Source organism: Cydia splendana, chromosome 14 (assembly GCF_910591565.1).
Source record: "Cydia splendana chromosome 14, ilCydSple1.2, whole genome shotgun sequence".
Classification (NCBI taxonomy): domain Eukaryota; kingdom Metazoa; phylum Arthropoda; class Insecta; order Lepidoptera; family Tortricidae; genus Cydia; species Cydia splendana.
This window is the reverse complement of record NC_085973.1, coordinates 17,592,335-17,618,785: the sequence shown is the minus strand read 5'-3', so window position 1 is coordinate 17,618,785 and position 26,451 is coordinate 17,592,335. Positions and strand designations below refer to the sequence as shown.

The following is a 26,451-nucleotide window of genomic DNA, read 5'->3' as shown; positions in this document are numbered from 1 at the left end:
AAGTTTCAGCATGTGAGGCAGCAGTGCGGTTATGTCACATAAAGATGCGTGATTCTTCACGAAAAGTCATTTTCGTAAATACCTGCGTCCCGGAAGAACGATATCGGATGTTGAGGGTGGATGACGGTGCCAATGAACCGTATCAACATATTTTCGACCGCTATATGTCTAGACCGCTTATATTGGAGCAACTAAGCTTAGGAGAGTTTGCAGTATGGTATGAGCCAGTAACGCGCAACAACTACACCGAGGACGACCAGGACGCTGACGCTTACGAGGATGCTGCTGAAGACAGCGCACCACAGCGAACAATCACACTGCTTGATAACCGGGGAAAGATGAGGAAGCGAATCCGGCCCGCTGTGTTGCGTACAAGGTACTATACACCAAATTCCGACCCTGAAGGCTATTACTACTCTCTTCTGGCGGCGCATGTCCCATTCCGTTCTGAAAGAGAACTAAACCACCACCACACAGAGAACCACTGTACCATGATGAGAGAGAGTTATAAGAACCACTGTACCATGTTTATTGCAAATAAATGAAATCTAAATCTAAATCTAAAAGAGGGACACATAACGGCCAAAGAGGCGTTTTTCGCAAAAAAGGAACTTCTACGACCTCTGCAAGAGGGTAGTAGTGCAGAAGACATGGCAAGATGGGAACAAGAAATTCAGCAAGCAATTTCACGCGTTGTTGCTGAAAATTTGGCGGCTGACGCAAACGCAGCTTCAGGTGATGCAAATGAGGGTGAAATTGTTGACTTGAATCAAATGCATGAAAATGAAGGGTTTGCATTAGAAGAGGTCGATGAGGCTGAGGTGCGTTCCATGCCTGACCTACAGTACGCAGCAGCTGTTAACTCCATGAACATACAACAACGAGAGTTGTTCAAGTTCAAAGTTTCCGATCAGCTGCTGCGTACAGAACACGACCGTGAGCCTTTACGGATCTTTATCACTGGTGGTGCAGGTACGGGGAAAACTTTCACACTCAAACTCATAGTAGAGCTGATTTATCGCCTCACCAACAACTCAATCAGCAAAACTGTGAAAGTTACAGCACCAACTGGGGTAGCTGCAAGACTAATTGGAGGCGCTACATTGCACTCCACATTTGCCCTTCCCATTGAAAGAGGCAGAAACGAAACGATGCGTCTTTTAACCGGTGAGCGCCTCCAACGGGAAAGGCAAAGATGGAGTGGAGTACAATGGCTCATCATTGATGAGATTTCTATGGTTCCGTACACTACACTACGTAATGTCCATCTCAGGTTACAGCAGCTGAAGATGAAATGAAATGAAATGAAATGAAATGAAATGAAATGAAATGAAATGAAATGAAATGAAAATGAAATGAAATGAAATGAAATGAAATTTATTATTAATAACAGAGTTACAAGTCAATACATTTTATCATACATTAATATCACAATATTAAATTATATTTATACATGATGAGTGATGATTTCTTCGGTGGTATGAACATCCTACTGTTTGGGGACCTTATGCAATTGCCTCCCGTGTCTAAATCAGCTGGCGGTGCGTACTGCTTCAACCAACCGCAGAATTTGGAATCCGAGGTGAATTTGTGGGCGATATTTAGTTTTTGCGAGCTACCTCAGAATATGAGGCAAGCCGATGACACATCTTTTGTGGACATCTTGAATAGTTTACGGGTCGGTCAACTTACAATGCAGCAACTGGAAGTGTTGGATCGTCGTCGAGTCCCACTTGTCGGTCAATTTGCAGATGGTGAATGCGTACGCATATTTCCCACGGCCCAACAGGTCAACGATTATAACAACATGATGACCAACAAGCTGGCTCAGTCATGCTTGATGTACGATATTGTTGCTGTAGACGTGTCTCTTGAGGCGAAGCGCTATGGAGAGACGCCGAAGGCGGAGTTTATATCTACCGACCCCAACAAAACCGGAGGATTTCCTAAAGCTCTAAAGATCGCCGTAGGCTCGAGAGTCATGCTGCGCAAGAATATAAATGTTGGCCACGGTTTAGTAAACGGAGCTATGGGAGTCATAAAGAAAATTGAATGGCCTGCACTGCGCCGTGACCAGCTCGAGCCCGGAGAGCTGCCTCAAGCTGTCTTCATAGAATTCGACGATAAAAGTAAATATATATTGTGGGTTTGGGGGTAAAAATTGAAGCAAGCACAACGGAGTTCGATGCATTGAGAGGCCAAGGTAAAGTAGAGCGGCGTATGCTGCCACTAATATTGTGCTGTGCTCGTAGATCTTGGCATCAAACTCTTTGCCAAGGGTCAGACGTACGTCGCACTAAGTCGCGTCAGGCACTTAGAAGGCCTGGCAATTAGCGTGTTAGATCCTAGGAAACTTATCAACGACCCACATGACAAAAAGTCTCTCGACGAGCTAAATCGCCTCAGGAATTTGCATAATTAGAGTCTGGCTACCCAAATTTTGTTCACAAACATTTCCTTGTTGTATCAACATTTGTATATGATTTAAAAAAAGTTTAAAGTCTGTTGTCAATTTATGTCATTTATTCAAATTGTTCGCGGTTTAAAAGATGTTTATTTTAAATAATATTAATAATGACTATACCGACTTACCGAGCGAGGTCCTCAAACTATTATATAAGCTCGTAAACAATTACGACAATGTGCGAAGTCTACGTGAAGCGTTGTATGTATAACAAAAAACTGCAATGTTTACAAATCGTAAAAAAATTAGTATCAAAACTATAATTTGTAGTACATAAAGTGTGACCAGCCCAAGATTTTTTCATTTCTCGCCAAAAATTTGTGTAATATTTCAGTATCTAGGCTCTAAATCCTAAATTTATTAAGGTACTTACCTAATTCACCTGTGTCACTAAAAGGTATTAAATAAATAAAATAATTAAAAAAATTAAAAAACACGACTGCTTCCTTAAAGTGAACTGAAAAGTAAAAAATAATTTTTAATAAACCCAACAAGACTTTGTGGGTTAATCATCTTAACTGTTCCTGCACACCCTCGTCTGCATTGTAAATATTTCAATTCAATCGCAGTCGGGGGACCTTGTCGTAGGTTGTTCTATTGCTTTAAAGGTCCCCCGACTGCGATTGAATTGAAATATTTACAATGCAGACGAGGGTGTGCAGGAACAGTTAAGATGATTAACCTACAAAGTCTTGTTGGGTTTATTAAAAATTATTTTTTACTTTTCAGTTCACTTTAAGGAAGCAGTCGTGTTTTTTAATTTTTTTAATTGTACAGAATAATGCCAGTTATTGGTAGCGTCCGGACCACGCCAATTCTTGGGATTAGTTGCCAAGCGGACCACAGGCACCCATGAGCAGTGGCAAAATGCCGGGACAACGCGAGGAAGACGATGATGATGATGAGTTGATTACTTCATCCTGAGAAATACAAGTTAAAATACAGCTAATTCAGCATTTTACAGACATTGTAAAATAAATATTCTTCTCTAATACCGAGTCACAAAATATTTGATTAAAACTGGAATAAATATTGAAATGTAAAAGCAGGGTAAGGTAAAAAAATATTAAAGCACCTTGTTACGAAAATAATTGAAAGCGGATACGATTTCCAAACAAACCTGTTTACCTTCGCAATAAAGATTAAAATGATAAAAAGCCGGTCATTTTCGTGCCCGTCACGTATCTGTTTGGAAAAAATATTGTAATTTTCCTGGTGGTATTGGATTACATTGTAGGAAACGAGAATTGGTGAATCGCGAATACGAGGTACATTCAATTTACAATTTTACGTCAAAATGAAAAATGATGTCATTTCTATAGCGTTATAATTCCAGAGAGGAAAATAGAAACTACGTTTGTATGAAGATACAGAAGTCCACTTTCCTCTTAATGCAGCTGCAGTTGCCATCCGAATGTCACCTTTACACTGCCGCAGTCACCATCCAAATATATATTTTTATATAAGTATTTTTTAATTGCATCTGTAGGATGAACTTGGACAGATGGGCCAAAGTAGCGAGCGAATGGACACCACAGATCACCCGAGGCAGAGGCAAGCCAAAAATGAGATGGCGAAATGACCTGAACTCATTTCGTGGCGACTGGCTCGAGCATGCACAAATCCGTGACGAGTGGCGGAAGATGGCCTTTGCCCAGCAGTGGGACTCAATACAGGCTATAAAAGACTGTATGTGAAAGAAAAGCTGCAAACTGTCGTGTGTGTTGACGGCATTATTGTGTTATTATTGTGTCATACATGCATTAATGTGCGAGCGCCGTGAGGTCCTGAGTGACGTGTATATTCTGTTAGGCCAATTTACATAACTTAGTTGAGATGCTAACACAGTTGGCCACGCTTAATCTAGGCATGACAATGTACAGTCACCTGCAATAATATGTTACGCAACGAAGGCCGCAAAAATATCTGACACGATCTTATTTTGCAGAGCCATAAGAGCGTGTCACATATTTTTGAGGCCTTCGAAGAGTAACATATTATTGCAGGTGACTGTACACTCGGATAATTTTCATTCCTAATTTGAGAATTTATATAATAACTTAGGTAAGTATCAACACTCGACTTGGCACTCGAAATTTTCATCAATCGACAAACACACGACGACAACATTCAAAGAACCGAGTTTTTGGCGATTTTGTGTAGGTTTGCATACGGTTAAAAATATAATGAAAAATATTAGTACCTTTTCACTACCTTTTAGCGCCACTTGCACCATCTCACTAGCCCGTGGTTAACCGGTTAAACCTGGACTTACCATGGTTACAAGTACAATTTGACATTGGGATAACGGATTAACCCCGGGTTAGTGGGATGGTGCAAGTGGCGCTTAGATATAAATAATAGGATGAAAATGGAATATGGATAACATAGATTGACAGTTGTTTAAAAATTGCTATCCCGTGATTTATGTATATCCCGTACAATGCAGTATGAGTGAGTGAATATTTTAAAAGAATAAAGAGACCCTTTCCAAGCGGATGTGGTAAAAAAGGCAATAACACTTTCCATCGCGGATGTTACGATAAAGTTAACAATGGATTAATCCATCAACGATGTTTTACATGGATATGCGTGTAAAAAAAACAATGCGTATACTCAACAATAAAATGGTGCTTTACTGACAAGTTTACTTTCATGTGGGGTTCTGTTAATTTTGTGTAAATTGTAATGGCATTATTCATAAACGCGTTACTGGCCTGAATTGGCTATGAGTCGTCTGTCATTTTGACTTATGTAGGTATTTGTGAGAAAGGGATAAAATATTATTTAATTTAACTAAATCAGAACCGGTATCATGGTCGCATTTTTATCACCTGTCATGCCTTGCGTGCACTTTCGCACTTACAGTCATATTTGTTAGAACTAGAACGTGACAGGCATGACATGACAAATGATAAAGAGCCGACCATCTTAGCCCTACAGACCCGTAAAGTTTTATGAAAAGGGAGTAAATTTACAAATCAACGCATCTCCCTCGCGGTGTCCCGGCATTTTTTCACGGCTCATGGAAGCGCGTCCAGTCCGCGGTCTTAAAGTGGTTATTTGATGTGACGTTATATGACATTATAGCTTTAAACTTATTATTATCAATTCAGAAATGTCTGCGAGCGAGACTACATTTTTTATTGCTAAGCACCTCCTTAAGGGTAACATTCCATTTCTGACCGCAGCTGCACTACTAGTACGAACGCGTCGGTGTTATTGTCAATTTCTATAGTAAAATGAATGGTAGTGTTGCTGTCGTTGGAAATGAACTGTCCCCTGACTTGATGGTAAGCATAAAGGAAGGATGGAAAGAATCACATGCTTCTGGTAAGCTTCCATAGCTCAGTTGGTAGTAGTAATTGGGCCGGTGTTCCAAAAGGTCGCAAATTAGAGTCTTGCCGAATGCGGTAAATTTTCCATTTATTTCTTTAAATAAAAACAAAATACCGCTGCCGGATCGAACATCAAAGCGGTATGTGAATCCGATGAGAAGACCGTCTAAATGTTTTGCATGCGACTGTATTTGTGTTAGCTAAACTTGGTTAGCACATGAACAGAGTGACGGTCAGTGGACGATGGCCTTTGTGCGCCGAATTAGCATATTTTAACGTTTGTCATGGATTTTGGCTCTCTAAAGGTGCTGAATACACTTGAACATTCACATGTTGAGAATTCTAGCGAATGTTACAAGCAAAGGTAAAAGCTGTTCGACAAATGTAAAAACGGCGATTGCTCGATGTTTTGTTACAAGTTAAAAGTTTGTAAGCATCTTTACTAAATTATAGGCTAAATAAATATTTCATAGGTTGTACTGTCAGCGTCATATAACTCATATAATAATAATAATATAGTGGACCGAACTATTTGAATACTTTGGATGCTACCTACTATACGACGATGATTGTACCGTAACAACCTGCAGTAGGTATATTAAGGATATAAAGGATACAAAATTGAATTAACACGAGGACTGGTCGTCATACTATATAACTACGGGAGCTCTTATGGGGCCCACAGATTATCAGCAGTGGGCCCACAGATTACCAGTTCGCCGAACGATATCAGCCTGTCAGTTATTCGCGATATACGATTAACTGACAAGCTGATATCGTCCGCCGAACTGGTAATCTGAGGGCCCACTGACCACTATTGTCTTACATGCTCCGTCTAGTAGTCGAGGGAGTCAGTGGTACATAGTCATCAACAGCAAATAACCCGTAATTAGCATGTTTGCAAACATTTTTACCCAATTGGCCACTTACATGGCTTACACACTTACGTCCATTGGTTCCGTCGGACACATTAATAATGGCTGTTGCCGACGACGTGGACCGACGTCCATCGTCGATCGATAGCCTATCGCCCTTACCATGAGCACAGAATAAATAATAGGTAGTACTACCGTACAGAAAGGAAACTTCCTACAAGACCGAAGTTTGACAGCGGTTCAGGGTCGTCTCATGCTGCCCCTTTCTAATATATGGCACTATCCATTTCGGCTATTTAGGGTTGTCAAAATTGAAGCCATTATCTTATCTGTTGTGGTCGTGCACGCAAAGGGACGTCAAGTTGTGTCAACCCTAATAATTACTCGGAGCAATGCTGAGCCGAGCTGAGCCGAGTTTGGCCGAAGTCAGGAGTTTCGCACCCCTGCCATGAGCTTGAGACGACTTACAAATCCACTTGGTTATTGGACACATCAATTGGAACGTAAACTGACATCAGTACGGATATGATATATGATGGTCGTTCTTGTCTACGTGACAGCTTGCTAAAACGGTATACGTCACTTTCATTCGCACTCTGTTAAAAAGTGAAGGATATTTTGTCACGTGGATAAATCCATCCATAATAGGCCTGCTGAATGACGTCTAAATTATGTCATTCACTTGTGCATTTCGCTTGCACCTTCTTTCGTTTCTTCTATTACATCTGAAACACCTACTGACATGCAATACATTTATTACACATTTATGATACATTTATTCATTTCCGCTACCTAAAGGTTGTCTGGAAAAGATCGCTTTTTATCAATAAGACCTGTTTTTTACTTCTAACTGAGTTGTTGTATTCTTTGTATTGTTTTCTATATTGAGGTATGAAATAAAGAGTATTACTTATCTAATAAAATAAAAATAAGCGAAATTGTAGTGAGTTCTAATGGTACTAACTAGCAACAGGAATCATCTATTACCTACGAGCGAATGATTACCGAATCGATGTCTGTACAATAACGATAAAAGAGTACCTAGTATCTTTCGACGTGTATGTATCTTTATAACACAAGTTATCGAACGAGCGAGCGAAGCGAACGAAGTTATTACATTCGACTTGAGACACGCGGCTGGCTAGGGGCACGTCCCGTCATTTCGATGTTTTTAAGCTGAACTATCCTATAAATTTTGTATGTATTTATATCCTTTGTCTTTCTGGTACCTTGATGTACATTTTGCTGCATTTGCCACCCTCTTTTCACTTTCTCCTCTCATCTACTCAAAGGTTAACTGGAAGAGATCCCTCAAAGGGATAAGTTCGCCTTTGTACTTCTTACTAATTGTATGTTATTTTTAATATGTCTTTTTGTACAATAAAGAGTTTACTGCTACTACTACTACTATCAGAGGATAGTTTTATACTCAAGAACTTAAGTAAATTTGTTCTAATTTAAATGCAATATTATATTTTAGTCATTAAATTATGAGCAGGCTCGATCAATGGGTTATTGAGCTAGAAGAGCTTAGAAGGCTAAAAAGCTATTTGTGAGGGGTCTTTGCTATTCTGGTCATCTCTTTGCAAGAAAATATGGTCGAGTTTGGTATTAAATGAAAGTGCTCGGCTTGCACTTTTATAATATTATTATCGTTTTTAAATTAACCATTTTGAAATAAATGGCAAAATAAAAAATAAAAATAATATAGGTATTTGACATTTGACAGGAAATATTTCGGCTTACCACAGATACAGTATCAGTTAAGGGCTCCACAGACCTTGTAATATATCCACGCGATTTTTGATCCATTGCCGCCTATAGTGGGATATAAAATAGTAGGAATAAAATAAAATGGAACTCTAAAATTTCCATACTATAGTCGGCCAAACAAGTTTGTCAGTAGAAAAAGGCGCGATATTCAAATTTTCTATGGGACGATAACCCTTCGCGCCTACATTTTTTAGCCGCTTTTTTCTACTGATGGAAATGGCTTGACAGACTATAAATTGTTGCCATGTGTAAGCATTTTACGTCAAAAATGTGACAGCTACGTAGAAAGTGGCGCCCTCATTTATTAACCGACTTCCAAATCTCAAAAGGAGGAGATTCGATTGTGATTTTTTTTTATCTTTGTTACTCCATATCTCCGTCATTACTGGACCGATTTTGAAAAATATTTTTTGATTGTATGTATATGCATACAGATTAGTCCCGTTTTTGTCAAACCCAGTTTTGATGAAGGGATCCATGAGGAATCGAGGGAACTCCTCAAATCTTAAAGGCATGCGTATAGAGATTTTTGTATTTTCATCAGAAAATTAAGCATTTTCATTAAAAACTGTCGCATTTGATGAAGTGGAACTGCTGATGATGATCAGAACGGAACTCTTCAACGACGCATAGTTCGCGTTTGGCGATTTGTCCTCTTCGTTGTTTGTTAAGCAAGTTAACTTTTTAAGCCACATTTTTGTCAAGCTCGAGTTTTGATGATGGGATCCACGAGGAATCGAGGGAACTCCTCAAATCTTAAAGGCATGCGTATAGAGATTTTTGTATTTTCATCAGAAAATCAAGCATTTTCATTCAAAAATTGTCGCATTTGATGAAGTGGAACTGCTGATGGCGATTAGAACGGAAGTCTTCAATGACTACACGTTTAGCGATTTCGAATTTCGATTTTGACGGAGCTGGCCCTGGAGCCAGACCTGACCCGGATCCGGGCTCTTATCTGGACCTGAACCCGGACCTGGACCCGGACTTGGACCTGGATTTGGACCTGGACCAAAACCTAGACCTGGACCTCGACCTGGACCTGGTTCTGGACCCGGAACTGGACCGGGACCCGGACTCGGACCTTGACCCGGAAAACCACTGATACCTAAGCTAAATAAACCACTATGATTACCTGGTTAGGTTAGAACTGCGAGCCTTATAGAAACGAAATGCTACTAGAAAAGTGGTTTTGGTTAGGTTCGAACTGCAATCCTCACAGAACCGAACTGCTATCAGAGAAGTGGGTTCGTGAGGCTAAAACTGCGACCCTTACAGTAACGAAATGCTACCTACTAGAAAAGTGGGTGGTTTTACCTCCTTTTCTACATAGTGCACCATCTATGTACAATAATCATTCACCGGCCCCCATAGAACTCGGTTTTTTTTTCTTGAAATTTATTTTCTACTATTTTCTGTCGAACTATACGAGTACGTAGGGGCAACAAAGTCTATCGCGCTATATAATTTTTGGCAAACCGCGAGTTCTCAGTTCGGGGCGAACTACTAGTTAAATTAAATTACACAATTACAATGCAATATTATGGTGCCATCGAGCTGATCTGATGATGGATAGTGGAGGTGGCCATAGGAGTTCTATGATAAAACAACGAAACCTCATTGTAGGTTTTGTGAGAATTGACTATCTACATTTGAGAGAAAAGTACTGACTGTAGTCAGCGATTAAACCTTGTATCAGTTATTGGGCAGTTATATATGGGCAGTTGTTGGCCAGACTATTACATTTATTACATATTATAATATCTTAACCTATGGGGTCTAAATTATATCTACAAATATCCCCTATGCCGCCTAACTAGGTACCTACTTGTTTCTGACAAAATAAAAAGATAATATCTATAAATGTCTAATAAAATATGATATTGCTTCAAATCAAGTCGATAAAGTCATAATTATCAAGTATATCAAAGGCATAGCTCACTCCACGATTTCGTCGCGTCGCTACAAGTACATGCGGCCCACACCAATTTCGGTGTCTAGCTAGCAGTAGTAGTAGTAGTTGCCGGGCACCGCTACGGAACGGACGGCACGGACGCCTGCTCGCGCTTGCGCCACCTGGCGGTCATATCTGTCGTCATATACGCGTTTTGTTAGAGAGTGAACCTTCTGTAGGCACCTAGTATTATTATTTATACTGTGGTAATATCAAGTATATCAAATGCTCCAGGGGTTTACAGTTACAAAACTTTGCAACCCAATATCTAAAAGGGCGCGTACTTTCCTTTGTCTTCGGTCTCAAAGATCTTTAGCTCGCAGGCTATATTGAACACTCGACTTCAATACTTGTAGACCTCAATAACACTTGATCCGAGCTCCAGAAAGGTTCAAGTGATGTAATTAATCGATTCGAAATACTGCTCTACGAATTTTGTGCAACTCATTTTAGTAGCTCTGTGCTTGACCTGTGGGCGCAGCACGGTTCCATTTTTATCGTCTATCACTATGCGCGTCCCTTTCGCACTTAATTAATCCTATTCTGAAATATCACTGTAAGGTCAATGCGGCTAATTCCGTCATAGGGGCTCTATGACGTCACGATGTAATGTTTCATATAAATTCCATATTAGCAAATCGTTTTGACAGTTCTAAAAAAGTAACTGATTTGACTAGTAGGAAAATACCCTATTGGCAAAATGCTCCAGTTCAAGCAATCCAGGCGGCTTAGCACGGTCGCATTTTTATCCCTTGTCACCATGCCTGTCACGTTCTAACAAGTGCCAAGTGCCAATAGGGTATTTTCCTACTAGTCAAATCAGTTACTTTTTTAGAACTGTCAAAACGATTTGCTAATATGGAATTTATATGAAACATTACATCGTGACGTCATAGAGCCCCTATGACGGAATTAGCCGCATTGACCTTACAGTGATATTTCAGAATAGGATTAAATTTACGTCTTGACCTATACCGGGATATTATTTTTCACCTCAGCAGCTCGAACAAGGGTACTTTGCCTCTTAAAAACAGTGAGCAAAATACGATTTTGCTCACTGAGTAATATTGAAGTGACATTCAAGTGACCTTTATAGTCAAATGTCATTTCAACATGCGGGGTCTAATACAAGTTCGATATACTTGGGTTCTATTATCTCTGTCCCTCTAGGTATGTTCTCACTGCTTAGGGTGAAAAATTTTGTGTACTACACCAGATCAAAGTTATTTACATCTCGTGCGCTTTTGAATCCCTTACTACGCTCAAGATTCTAAATTAGATTCACTCGCTACGCTCGTGAATCTATTATAGAATCTTTCACTTGCACGGGACTCAAAATAAGCACTCGAAGAAATATCAAACTTTGATCTCTTGTTGTACAAATAACTATTGTGATCCCCTCAAGGGTACTTTAATTAGGAAAATAGATAGTAATTTTTATTTTTACTTCATCATGGTATTATACTTTTAATAGTTTTTTTGTTATTTACGTACCTAATCATAGCTATTACAAACCTTCTGTTCACATACTTACCTTGCAGCGTCATTCGAACTACACAAATTGATCTCAATTCGTAAGTTTCTGAAACATGTTCTAATGTTCTTGTAGGTATAGGTACAGTCACCTGCAATAATATGTTACACAACGAAGGGCGCAAAAATATCTGACAAGATCTTATTTGTAGAGCTATAAGAGCATGTCACATATTTTTCCGGCCTTTGAGGTGTAACATATTATTGCAGGTGACTGGGTTGACACAAACTAAGCTGGGACATCAAGTTGCTCCAAATTGACCAAAGCGCGATGCAATCAGGGAACTAGTTAGGCGAAACCGCAAATCTCTGGTTACATACAGTTTGGGCAGGGACCATTTTGGGATATAGATTGGTAAAAGTCACCATACAAAGTTGAGTGTGTTGGCAAATCCACTTAGTTTATACAGGCGATGTGACGCCGCCAACCTTTAGATACCTACTCACGCTAGACCGGGCCGGGGCCGGGCCGTAGCGTTCGTTTTCTATGGAAAGCACCAGGTGATCACCGATTAGCCGTCATAGATAATGACATGTCGGACGCCTTCCTTAATGGTTTTTGTGGTGTTCAAAGTGCTATATAAATTACACTGGTTAAATTGTATTTTTCTTATTTACTCATAATGCATGTTAATTATAAGATGTAATAATGTTTTGAAAAGATGTGTCCCGCCGAGTTTGTTGCCGGTCCCATATTGGGATACCCTCCTCCAATTGAGGGGGGATTTAAATTTTCTCGAGGCAGAGGCGTAGGGTTGGAGCCGGTATAGCTTTATTTGACGTTCATAATAAGCGCACTGTAATATGCCTACTTGAATAAACTATTTTTTATCTTTATCTGGTTTGAGATCTTGTTAAGTAGCGTGTGGTGGTGTCTAAAATAATTAGGGGCGCACAAATTATTGCAGGGACAACTTTAGTTCAGCCTACCCCTATGTGGACATGATAAGTTGAGTCAAAAATAGTAATCGTATAAATCTCAAATTTGCTTTAATTACGATTTGTGAAAATTACGTAACAATGAAATTTAACTCAGCCAGGACGGGTAGGTAAGATTTTAAAAAACCCATTAAGTTTAAAGTGCTTATTTATTAACATTTTCTATAGAAAGGTGTTTTGATGAGTGATCGACAGTCTTAAACATTTAACTGTCTCCGGTTCGGGATAAGCTAGGGACCAACATGCTGATAAGATGCGACTTAGATTTAGTACCTACCGATTCAAATGGGACTGAAGCGAAGGATTATATTACTCAAGTCATGTTACGATTCTGACGTGCAGTGCTGAGATATAAGACTTTTCTATACAAGATGCACTTAACAAAAATATAGTGGGGATTCGTTTAAGGGTATATACGGTATCGTTGTTTTGATTAGGAACAAGTAGAAGAGAATATTTTTGACGCGAAAGAATTCTATATAATATCTCAGCAAACCTGTACCCTGTACCTATCTTGATTATATTCTGAGCTACCAAAGAAGTACTTAATGATGTCGCATACGTTATTTACGGATGGTTTTCATTTTCACAGATTGCTGCCTTCGGAATGCCAGATTAGATAACAGCGCGATAACGAAACCGTCGCCATGAATGAACGAAGACAACACAGATAGCAAAACGCTCTCGCACAAAACAAAATGATCGGAAACGTGGTCTTATTGTGAGTCCAGGAACAAAGAGGTGTTATAAATGCAGTGTTAACAGTGTTTACAGTGTTTTGGTTTTTCGGTGATGTGTCAGTGTTAGTGATGGGTTGCCAGTTGGGTAAATTGGCTGCCTCGGAGCGGAGGGGCGCGGGGGCAGCGGCGCCGGCCATCGCTGACGGGCCGCCGCCGGCGACCGACCCGCGGCTGCCGCTGACGGCGAAGCAGAAGTATTCCATGCTTGCCTCGTGGAAGGGCATATCGAGGGCTATGGAGAAGACCGGAATTTGCATGTTTATAAAGTAAGTGGGGTAGTAATGACCAAGCTAGTTGCATTTAAGGATCTAATGTTTTTTTTTTATCCTGGTCAACAAAGTGTTCAACTGAGGTTAGATAGAGTAAGAGAAACATTGGGGCTTAGAGAAGCATTTGCACAAAATCCTCATACCCGGTGCCTATCTCGTCGCATAATAATTGATTGTCCTAATGTAATGTTACGCACGAGACTCTTTTCGCATAGATAATTTTTCTCCAGCTGAAACAGAAAGTATTTTCGATAATATTTTGCATCAGGTTGTGTAGAATAGGGTAGGTTAGGTCAGTTTTATAATTTTTCAGAAAACTTCATAGTTTCAGCACAATAACAATTATGCATAACATTACATTAGGACAATACTGTCTCTCTTGTCCCGAGCAAAATCAACTATTACACCATATGACCTTATTGACAAAACTACACAATCAGCCGATTATATATATACATACATACATACACATACATCACTGGCTCAGTGACCCAAAGAGGATCTTGGCCTCTGACACAAGAGAGCGCCACTCTGCCCTATTCTGCGCCACTGGTATTCCGAGGGCGGACAGGTCTTTTTGGGCTTCGTCACTCCAGCGGTATCTGGGACGCCCCGACGGACGTTTTCCGCCCGGGTGCCCCACATACGCTCTTCTCACAGCACGATCCTCCCCCATCCTCTCCAGGTGACCGAGCCAGCGGAGTCGTGTGGCTTTGATCTCGCCAATTATATTGGGCATCGCAACAAGCTCCTCTAGCTCCCTATTTTTCCTTCGCCTCCAAGTCCCATCTTCCTCTCTGATAGGCCCCAGAATCTTCCGCCAGATTTTCCTCTCCGCCACTAAGAGCTTGCTCTCTTCTTTCTGAGTCAGCGTCCAAGCTTCACACCCATACATCAAAATTGGTCTAATTACAGTCTTGTAGACTCGAATCTTGATAGAATAATGTAATTGATATATAGAGAATGAAACTTGATTTCTGCATGGAACTACAATTTGTATTAAGTTAATTAATCATGGTTGGACGACAATTTAATAATCAATGTATAAATTTAATAATTATGTTATGCATGTTAATTAAGTACTTCATTATGGAAATAAAGAGGCTTTATTATTATTATTATTAGACTCGAATCTTGGTCGGTCTACTGATCAGCTTGGACACTAAGATACTATACGATTATATACGAGTACATATTTAATTACTCTAATAAATGACAATGGACATAGTTCAAGTTCCTACTTTTTTTCATATCAATAAGAAAAATGTAACAAAACTTTGAAATTGTAACTACATAACAACCCGATTTCGTCGGCCAGACCGAACTCATTTCACCTGTACGCTTTCTTATTACTACTTCATAAAAAAAACTTTCCTATCATATCAGTTTAATCAAAACGGTTATCAGAAACCAATAGAAGGCAAGTGGCAACACGTTCAATAAGTAGGTTACATAACAATCGTAGCAATCGGAACGTTAGAGGTTGATTCCATCTCCAACCAATCCCGCTAGAAGCCCTCCGGAAACTGAAGTGGAAAGGCTAGCCTTTCTATTCACAAAAGCTTTGTATTCGACTATGAATACAGCCGTGACCGAAAAAAATCGTTTTGCGACGTAAAAATTTATAACTAATGCTCCGGCGTAGAATGGTGGTTCTTTCGACAGACCATTTAATTTTATATAGAGTAGCTGTCACGTAACATTTTTGTAGACATTTTTTGAAGGAGGGCACATGAATGTATTTAGAAATGTAACATTTAAGTAATGAAATATGGTAAAAAACATACTTCTCCAATTATTTTTTAATTAAGCCCATGTTCGAATCCGGGCTCGGGCAGCGGAGGGCTTAATCTATGTGGAGGCCTTAATGAATAATAATCACTTTTTCTTTAATATGCTGAGGGCTTGATCACTTTTTGTTCATTACTTGTGCCATACTTCAGCTGACCCCGATATTTGGGAGTTATACAAATCGATATGTTACAAGTTCAGATGTAGTGCATAATTGGTTTCCATCGTATTTTCTCGTGCTAACTTTCAAAGCTATATCGGTCACCTTGGTTCTCTGGCGGATCACTTCGTTCCGAATTTTGTCCTTCAGAGAGACTCCGAGCATAGCTCTTTCCATAGCACGTTGAGCGACTTTAAGTTTATGGATTAGCCCCACAGGTGGGGCTGGCCACATATGTCGCAGAACCGATAATCGCTGGAGTAAGCGTGTTCTGGAGTGGAGACCGCGTCTGGGCAAACGTAGCGTGGGACGCCCTCTGACCAGATGGCGGGATGACTTGCACAGGAGGGCCGGCAGCGACTGGATGCATAAAAAGCGGCAGACCGGGCCACGTGGCGTACCTTGGGAGAGGCCTATGTCCAGCAGTGGACTGAAACGGGCTGATGATGATGATGATGATGGTATTTTCTCGGAAACGTTCGTATTTGTCATGATACTTCAGACAACCTCAGTACTTTTTGTACCAAGACTGACTGAAATAGCAAGACATGTTCGTACGTTTCCGTGAAAATACGATGGTAAATAATTATGCACCACATTTGCATTTATGACATGTATCTTAAAATAAGAAACCTGGATATTACAGAGCTATGCTCAAAGGCGCTCTTATACTGGTTTTATAGGGAAGTTCTAAACGCTTTGAACAGTTTGAACAGCCCAGCTCCATTCCCGTAAAGAGCTTACATTTTATAAAATTGTTTCAAACGACTGAGTATAGAAGGTTGCTGAGAAAACACAATAGTTGCAATGGCGATTCAGTTATCGATATAAAATATATAATGAAATAAAAACCGTTTGCTTTTAATATAATTTAGATTCGACATTTATATAAGTATAAAGTCAGCATCAAATAGTTAGTGACGGTCATAATAGCCAAATACCTATATCGGTACCTACATAATTTTACGACCAGCCTGGCCTAGTGGGTAGGGACCCTGCCTGTAAGGACATTTATTTTAGCTGGTTTGTTAGTGCACACCGTTGTATGGGGACCTTGCACTTTGAGACTATGCGCTGAAACTTGGCACAGTTGATTCTTAGCTGGTCTTGAGCAGATACAGACCGGGAGCCGTCGAGAGCCACCTCTCATTTAGTGGGGGGTGGGGGGGAAGTTCGACGCTGCCGCGCTTCACTTGGAGCAACATTCCTCTAAAACTATACCTATTAGGGCATGTGATATATCATTTTCCTATAAATTAAGGATGAGGAATCTGTTTTTAGAACAAAAACAATGCACTTTCTAACAAAAAAAAGAATAAAGTAGAAAAGACTAAAAAACGTATTTTTGATTTTTTTATAATTACCATTTTTTTTATAAAGTGTTGCAGGAATCTGAAAAAAAAAATATAGTCATAAAGCTACACTTATAACGTTTAAAAAAATATATAGTTTATTATAAAAATCTGTTGATAAATGGGAGATAAAAAATAATATTAAGCGTGGGTCAGAGTGATCTCATATGAAGGTGGGAAGGTTACTTATAATTTGTTCTACAATCGATAATTTTTTTTAGTTTTTCGTAAATAAATAACTCGTAAACGGTAGCCCATAGCAAAAAAATATATGTTACGTAAATAATCTATTTCAGATTTGTCATAAAATAAGTGCTACATTTTTTCGCTAGGATCAATATTAAAAAAAGATATTAAAGGAAGAAAATAAATACTAAGGTCCCCTTTTTTAGTCAAAAAATGTTTTTTACATGAATAATTTACATAAAATTTCCTACAAAAAAGGTAATTCAAATTTTTCGCTAGGATCATTTTGAAATTACTGAATACGTTTGTTTCTTTTTGAGTCTGTGCGGAAAGAGAAGAGTCGTAGAATGTATTGGGTCCCATACATTCCACGACTCTTCTCCGCACAGACTCTAGTAACAAAACTTTACAGCTAAGCAAAATATATCATTAGCTGGCAAGTGAGCTCCATAAAATAAAGTAGGTACAGAAAGGAAAACATTTTACGACCGTCCTATACAGGACAGGAGGAGGACAAATTTATCTTTGCCGTCCTTGAGGGCGCACGTACCTTCATAGTTCTCCTCGATTATACGCGAATTAGGTTAGTTCTATAGTTTGCCACCGGTAAAAGTAAAGTGGTAAGTAAACGTATGGAAGGCTAATATTTCAGGCATAAAATGGTGGTCGCTTTAAGATGGCGGTTTTACACCTAGATCTAAGAGGGTTTTTATTACACGGGACGGGACCCACAGTTTTAGGGTTAATAGTAGAGATGCCACGAATATTCGGCAACTATTCGGTATTCGGCCAATTCGGCCACTTTGCCGAATATTCGGTATTCGGCCGAATGTTGCCTACTATTCGGCCGAATACCGAATATCTGTTGCAACTACCTAAAAAGAAAAATTACACAAAAAATAACCAAAAACTAGGTATATTTAATATTTAAAATGTATTCTTGGAAAGTAGTTTAATACGAAGGCACGTGTTTGAGCATTTATTGATTACAATTTTTTTTTATCATGGGTCTGATTTGATTGACTCTAATTACATTCATTAGGTAATTCTGTTCAACATAAAAATATATCTTAGCAAACGTTGTGCGTTGATGGCGAACAGTTTTCATAAAAATTGTGACTCAAAATGTTCGCAAGTCATGCCGAATATTCGGTATTCGGCCGAGAGAGGGGCCGAATATTAGGTATTCGGTATTCGGCCAAATTCACTATTCGGGGCATCTCTAGTTAATAGTAGGGTGACAATACCTATTGCACTTTGTTGGTTAATTTATTTGTTTATGAAATAATACATCTATATAATTATGTTATTTATGTTATGATAACAGCAGTTTGCTGCCATGTGATACACAGTACATAAAATTGTAACCTATCTTTAAAACAAAAGTAGGTAAATAGTTTAAGTGTTCAAATATTATAAAATTGCTATTGCCGTCTGCGACTGGGTTCACAATCTTTTTTCCGGGGTAAGACAAGAAATTATGTTGTAGACAGGAAACTTAAGGCACTTTGTCACCCTATCATTAAAAATAATTGTTAAAATTCTTTTTTTAACGTCTTTGTTTTACTAGGAATATTTCTTTTCTTTACACTCAGGCCATTTTCGCAGCTCAGGCTAGTATACGGTAATTACGACTAGGCAAGTCGTAATTCCCAGCTAAGCCTACTACCCATATTTATCGTGAACACAAACCCCTACTTCGTTTATCTGTGCTTACACACGACGCACATATCATCCTTGAACTAAAGGGGCGTATGTCGCTATATAATTTTTGACACTTACGCCTTTCTGGTACTGAGGTTTAAGGATTAGCGTAACGCAAGGGACGGTGCTAGGGTATATAGTTGTTGCGTAATGAAACAGTGGTTACTAACAATGTTTTAAAGCACAATAAGGCAAAAGTTCTGTGGGATTTTCCGGCACTTATGCTGTTTTACAACACAAATACATATTGGCGCTATTTTTCCTTGTAAGTATATATGTTTTAGGTTCAGTTAATTGGTCCATTTGCTTACGTTTAGTACTACCTAATGAAAGCCTAATCTGAAGTAAATATGGGTTGTGGCATTCTGCTTCGCATGTGTCGTCATTATCGGGGTTTATGTCCTTTATTATAGAACAACCTTACTAAACAAACGTAAAATGGGGTGAGTAGGGTCAAAACTGAAATTCAAACCTCGATAACATTTTATTTTTACATAATATGAAAACTGAATGGTGTATATAATAAGTGTTCCGGACATTTGTATTTTAGTTTTCATTTTATTTTGGGTAGTTCCATTTCATAACTTTGACGATAAAGAGGAAAACCCACCTCACCCCGTAGTGCTTCGTATTTGGGGTGAGAGGGGTTTTTATACAAAGGTGATTTTGGAAGATTGTTGGATCGATTTTTTTTTATTATGCGTATTACTATAGCTCCATTTTAAATTGGAATACATTATTTTTGTAGCAATAGCCTTAAAATCCCTTCTCACCCCCCTCTCAAACTTTCTCTCCCCAATCATAACCCACCTCTCTCCGCGAAACCTACTCGCCCCGTTTTACGGTACGAGTATTAAAGCCGTAACTTAGGGTATAAACAAAGGAAGATTGCCATTAAATACCACTTGGATGATTGGCAGTCCTCAAATGTGCGTTTCTCCAGAAACTTCCTGCCTGTACTCCCATCAAAAAGGCCGGCAACGCACATACAACCGCTGTGCTGTTGCGGGTGTCCATGGGCGACGGTAATCGCTTACCGTCAGGCTATTAGTCTGCTTCTTTGTCTCCTAAATCTTAAAAAAATCAAAACGATCAATCAGTAGCGTCAATAAAAAATTCTGTGAATCGTCATCAATTTATCAAACGCCATAGCAAAAAGGCCATAGTCAATCCTTCGTGCCTGACAATCGTGATATCGTCAGGTGACAAGCAAAACTTACTAATTACCACCACAAGTTCGTAGCCATAGTGAACCATATTAGTACTAAAAGAAGGTCGATTATTGTTTAATTTTTTTTTGGTAATTGGCGACTTTTGCTTGACATCTGACGATATGTTGGTACTACAGTCTCATTACCAGTACCCCTAGTATGGCGTGATGTGTCGTACGCGTTTGCGTTAAATGACATTTTGTATCGGGATTTTGAGTTTCCAAAACGTCCCGCTTGGCGCGCTGCTCAAAATCCCATACAAAAATAGACATAACGCAAACGCGAACGCTCCTCACGCTATGGCATGAAATTTACATATAATAGGAGTGCAGAGGGCTTATTACAAAATTGTGTGACTAATTAATAGAGTTACGACCAAGAAGAATTAACGACACAAATTGGCTTCCAACTGCTAATAATTGTTCAGTCAATTGCCATTATAATTGCTCCGATTAACGCGTTGACGATCAATGGCGATATCAAATAAGCCTCTGATTGCTTGTAAAGATAAGCATGATCACACTGATAAAGTATTTTTAGAACGATGCTTAGGATCTACGTTTAGGTTTGACTGAAGATCGAGATATGAGAACTATTATATAGGCTATAACCGCGAAAATCGAAGTTCGCCAATTGCGGTCATCTTTCTCTGTTACTCTAATTACGCCTTCATTGGTGTAAAACAGAAAGGTCTCCGTAAGCGAATTTTGCTTTTTGCGGTAGACCCTCAGAGGTCACTTTATATGGAAATGCCCATTCACACGTTGCTTTAAGAATACGGGGGTAACTAATACATACGAAATGACAGATTCCTTGCCAAAATTATATTTACTAAAATATGCTACTGCACTACTACCTATTGCTACTACACTACCGCAAAAATCGTTGCTAATTTTATAAGTTTTAGGATTTTACAAAAAAGCATAATTTCAAAACTAAAACCAATGACATGTAACCCTTTAAACTCTCGCATTTTATACACATATTTAATTACAATAATTAGGTACACAAACGGGTTACCGCGATATACTTGCATTGTTTTTACCTTAAATTCCGCCGTATCAGCTGAGTTGCACCAGCTGCTAGCTGTGGTCACGGAAAGACTGACGTCCCAGCAAATGTCAACGGAGATATATTATAAATAAATAAATAAATAAAATAAATAAATAAATATTAGGGGACATCTTACACAGATCAAACCTAGCCCCAAACTAAGCAAAGCTTGTACTATGGGTACTAGGCGACGATATACATACTTGTATAGGTAAATACATACTTATATACATAGAAAACAACCATGACTCAGGAACAAATATTAGTGTTCATCACACAAATAAATGCCCTTACTGGGATTCGAACCCAGGACCATCGGCTTAGCAGACAGCACCACAACACCAACACCGAACAAATAAAACAACACCGAACTACCCGAAATTAGTTTATAAAAATGTTCGGGGTAGACAAGTAAATTGCAGCCATCTACCCGTCAAACATTTGCTGGGACGTCAGTCTTTCCGTGACCAGAACTGGTGCAACTTAGCTGAAACGACGGAATTTAAGGTAAAAACAATGAAAGTATATCGCGGTAGGTTTGTGTACTTAAATATGTGTATCCTTTTAGTAGTATATAATAGACCATAAACTTGATATATTTTATTTATCAACATATTTACGGGTGACATTTTTTACGCGATCGAACATCAACTTCGCTCGTACCCTGTATGTCGATAGATCCTCTCACATAATGAAAACAACGTCGCTTAAGTCATTTTAGAAGTAATGCTTGATTGACATTTGTTTTTTACGAGCCCCTTTGAGACCGGAAGCCCGTCAAGACCGGTCACATCACTTCCGGTAGGGTAGAGTTTATTTTTCATCATTTTGCTCGTAAATGGTGCACTTGTATTTATTACACGTAGGCGATGCGGTCCGTAAATCCTAAATTTCTACCTAGGGCTGTAATGTAGTTTTTATGACACTTGCTAGGCGATGCGGTCCATAAATCCTAAATTTCGACCTAGGTGTAATGTACGTCCGAAATAAGGCAGAAGGTTTTTTTTCGCTAGTTGTTTCATCCGCTAATATTGATGCTGGATGTTGTAGTAGGTATATACCTTGGTAGGTATGTGTATGTATAAGCGTATGTGTTGCTGTGACTACCTACGTGTGCAGTGTACACGTTTATCGCTTTATTGGAACTTGTCAACGCTCTTTCATTTACAAATGGAGCGTTCACGTGACACAGCTTATAACATCGCGGTCGCTTCATATTTACACATTTTTTACTTCGGGCCCCACTGATTACCAGTTCGCCGGACGATATCAGCCTGTCAGTTAAACGCAAAAATTGACACCTCCGAACAATTGACAGGCTGATATCGTCCGGCGAACTGGTAATCTGTGGGCCCCTTTAACGAGACCGAAAGTGAATAACATAGTGAATACACACTATGTGAATTTAATTCGATAGCGCAACGTGACGTACGCGTTCGCGTTAAGTGTCATTTTGTATGGTGATTTTGAGTTTCCAAAACAAAGCGAAAATTTCAAATGTGCACCATCTGTTAAAAATTATCTGTAATATACATGTCCAACGAAGCCTTTGTGTGCTTTGAGCCTCCGCCAGCCCTGTGCGGTGTGATTTCAATACCTAGGTGAACTAGAACTAGTCCAAAGCTGAGTCTAACCAGTTTAGCCTTACAGGGGTAATTCAGAGGGCTGCATGTAATAAAAAAACCGGCCAAGTGCGAGTCGGACTCACGCACAAAGGGTTCCGTACCATTTACGCAAAAAACGGCATAAAATCACTTTTATTTAGTGTCCGACCGAAACATGTTTTTTTGCCGAAACCGAAACCGAAACCGAATGTTCGGCTTTGGCTCTAGTTTCGGCCGAAACCGAAACCGAAACCGAACCTTTTGTAGACTTGTTAAAATCGTTGAAAAATTGTCATAAAACCGCTTTTACACACATATTATGGGGCTGTCAACACCCAATGCCCTTGAAATTGTTGTTACTTAAGCAGTTTTTTAAGAAAATTACTAGAGTTAGACCAAGATAATTCTGCAACGATTTTGATAACACACGCATTGCAAGTGTTATTTTAAACGCCAAAACTTCTATGAAATTATGACGTTTAAATAACATTTGCACTAGTTGCACTGCGTATGCTATCAAAATAATTGCAGAATTTTCTTGGTCTAACTCTATTCATTCACCAGTCAAGCCAACATGATTGCAGATACAGGTTGAAACAAAAACGCGAGCGCAGCGAGCGCAAATTTTTTGTTGACAATATCGCAAGGCCGGGTACCGATCTTCACCTGGGCCTAAACGTCCGAAGTGCCCCAGTGAGGCGAACTTTCATGCGAAGTCAAAGCCGTGCTTCAGGCTTCAGGATAAGTAGTTGAGCACAGACTCCAAGCAATGTCCATTGTATTAAAAAGCGAGCCCTGGTGCGACTTTCAATCCGAAGGTCGCAAGGTACAAACCCCGGCCACGTACTCTTGACGTACTCGTACCAATGAGTTTTTCGGAACTTTTATACTAAATATAATTTTGATATTTACCTACTATTTGCATTTCGGTGAAGGAAAAACATCGTGAGGAAGCCGGACTAGTCCCGATAAGGCCTAGTTTACTCTCTGGGTTCGAAGATCAGTCTGATGGCGGTCGCTTTCTTAAAAACTAGTGCCTACGACAATTCTTGGGATTAGTTGTCAATTGGACCCAAGGCTCCCATGAGCCGTGCCAAAAATTCCGGGACTACGCGAGGAAGATGATGAGTTTTCTTATTATTCCTTTGCCCAGGCCCAGTAACATGCGACAGTGCTAATCTCATTTACTCCGATACAATTAGACAGTGTGCGCGTTATAGGTATTAACAGCCTCTTAAGTCTGCGTCAACCGTCTAGTGGCGCCCTCATTAGTGGAATTGTGTTTTATAATAAACCAATTAATTTTTGTACCTATACATGAATCAGTATATGTAGGTACATCTTAATAAATATTGTTGTCCTACTTATTCCCCAACTTTTGGTCTTTGTCACATAGTTTAGTTTCATAGTACGAAGTACCATTTCGTAAGTTTCGGCCCGGCCGAAAGGTTCGGCCGTTTTTTGGCCGAAACCGAAACTACAGCCGAAACATGATTTTTTGGCCGAAACTGGCCGAAACCGAAACCGAAACCGAACCTTCGGTCGGACACTACTTTTATTGTATGGGAGCCCCGCTTAAATATTTATTACAGTGAAACCTGGTTAAGTGGGACCTGGATAAGTGAGAAACCTCTATAGCTGGGACTCATGGTGCGGTCCCGACACTTCAGCACTGAATTACCTCTGTTAGTGAGATAAAACGAACCTCTATAACTGGGATTAGTTGTTGTGATATTAGTTGTAGTCACATTTACCTCTATAATTGAGACAGAGAGTGTATTTTACCTCTTTTACTGAGACTATATTTATAAGATTACATTTTCTTATTTTTTTTTTAGAATTTTATACGAATTACCTCTGTATCTGAGAGAACGACAATCTATGACCTCTCTAACTTGGACTTTATTGATCTATTTCCGTATTCTTACTAACTCTTAGTCTATCCACAAATTCCGCATTTGCTTAATTGTGTCTAAACGACTTCAAGTTTCATTTAGTTACTTTATGTAGTTAAAACTATCGAAACGAAAGCTGAAATCTTGATAAGTAACAAGAATAAACAATTTTCATTTAATAAATTTCTAAGACGCAATGAAATCCGTATCAAATTTAATTGAAAAAATCTATCCTTTAGAAAATCATTCAAAATAAATTCAAAGAAATATTTATACAGACTTACAAAATAATTAGGGACAAGGATTACTTTACCTAAACATTTAAAGATAATTACAAAATACCTTATTAACCACCTCTATAACTGAGATATATCCTCTATTCTCACCTCTATTAATGGGACCCTCTATAAATGAGACAGAAATGTATTTGTACCTGGCTAACTGAGACCCTGGGTAAGTGGAATACCTCTTTAAGTGAGACAAATCTGCTCGTCCCTTGAAGTCTCACTTATCCAGGTTTCACTGTATATTCTGTTTTTAGTATTTGTTGTTATAGCGGGAACAGAAATAGGTCATCTGTGAAAATTTTAACTGCCTAGCTATCACGATTCATGAGACAGCCTTTAATAGCTGTCAATAGAGTTGAATATCATATCCGCTATATATGGCATTGTATGCGGTAAAGGGTTAAGCCGCCCATAAATCTAAACTTGCCAAGATAAATGCATTTTGATCTGATTTTATAAGCCTCTGGGCCTCTGCGGGTAAAAGTTCGTTTGGGTTATACAGGTTGACGTCTCTTCTTTGGTCATTACCTACCCAAGGCTATAAAGGGTTTTTAACCCTTATCCGCTTAAAGGGTTACTCCTTTTCTATTTACCTGCGTGAATTATGTAATTATTACTTAGATAAACACAAGATTACCCATAGGAGACACAACTTTGTTTCACATTACACACAAATAGAGTTAAGTAGTCAACTCATAAATTGCATGCTGCGAGTTTTTTGTACAATTTCCGTGAAAATCGGCAGATGATTATCGCTGAAAATTGTTGTTAAAATGCGTGGTGGGCAGGACGAATGTTAAGTAGTTCATAAATTGTTACGGATCTAGAAGTAACATTAAACTGATTAACCCGAAGACCCGTCTTACCCGCACTCACCCAACGAGAACTAGGCCAGTACGGTTACCATCAGTTTGTCACTGACATAAACGCCGTCGAGAACGTAATTTACTTTCTATACATCTCGCTCGCACTCGCATATTAGTGCAAACGGGATGTATAGAAAGTAAATTACGTTCTCGACGGCGTTTATATCAGTGACAAACTGATGGTAACCGTACTGTTGCCGTGTAGGAACTTTCGACAAGTCTGTTTAGTTTACCTATTGTTAGAAACACCGTTCTGAATAATAACAATGGCCTCTGACGCACGGGTAAGTTTATTTGGTGCCTAAATGTTAATTATTAGCCATTACCCGTTATGCTACAATGCCTTTATTTTGATAGCAGGTGTATTAAACCTATTAATACACCTGCTATCAAAATAAAGGCATTGTATCATAACGGGTAATGGCTAATAATTAACGGCTACAAATATAATGACCAC

The 26,451-nt window shown here is 39.1% G+C and overlaps 2 protein-coding genes across 2 annotated transcripts in view; both read left to right on the top strand.

The window, feature by feature from the left end:
- LOC134796774 (neuroglobin-like) overlaps positions 1-26,451 on the top strand; it is a 104,762-nt gene that overhangs the window by 46,488 nt on the left and 31,823 nt on the right. The window contains exon 2 of the mRNA XM_063768993.1: positions 13,469-13,882. Within this exon, the coding sequence (XP_063625063.1) occupies positions 13,686-13,882 (197 nt within the window). The 5' untranslated portion in view covers positions 13,469-13,685. The remainder of the gene's footprint in view (positions 1-13,468; positions 13,883-26,451) is intronic.
- LOC134797001 (ATP-dependent DNA helicase PIF1-like) lies at positions 1,457-2,158 on the top strand. Its single transcript, XM_063769195.1, has one exon. It carries the CDS (start codon positions 1,457-1,459, stop codon positions 2,156-2,158), a length of 702 nt encoding a protein of 233 aa, XP_063625265.1.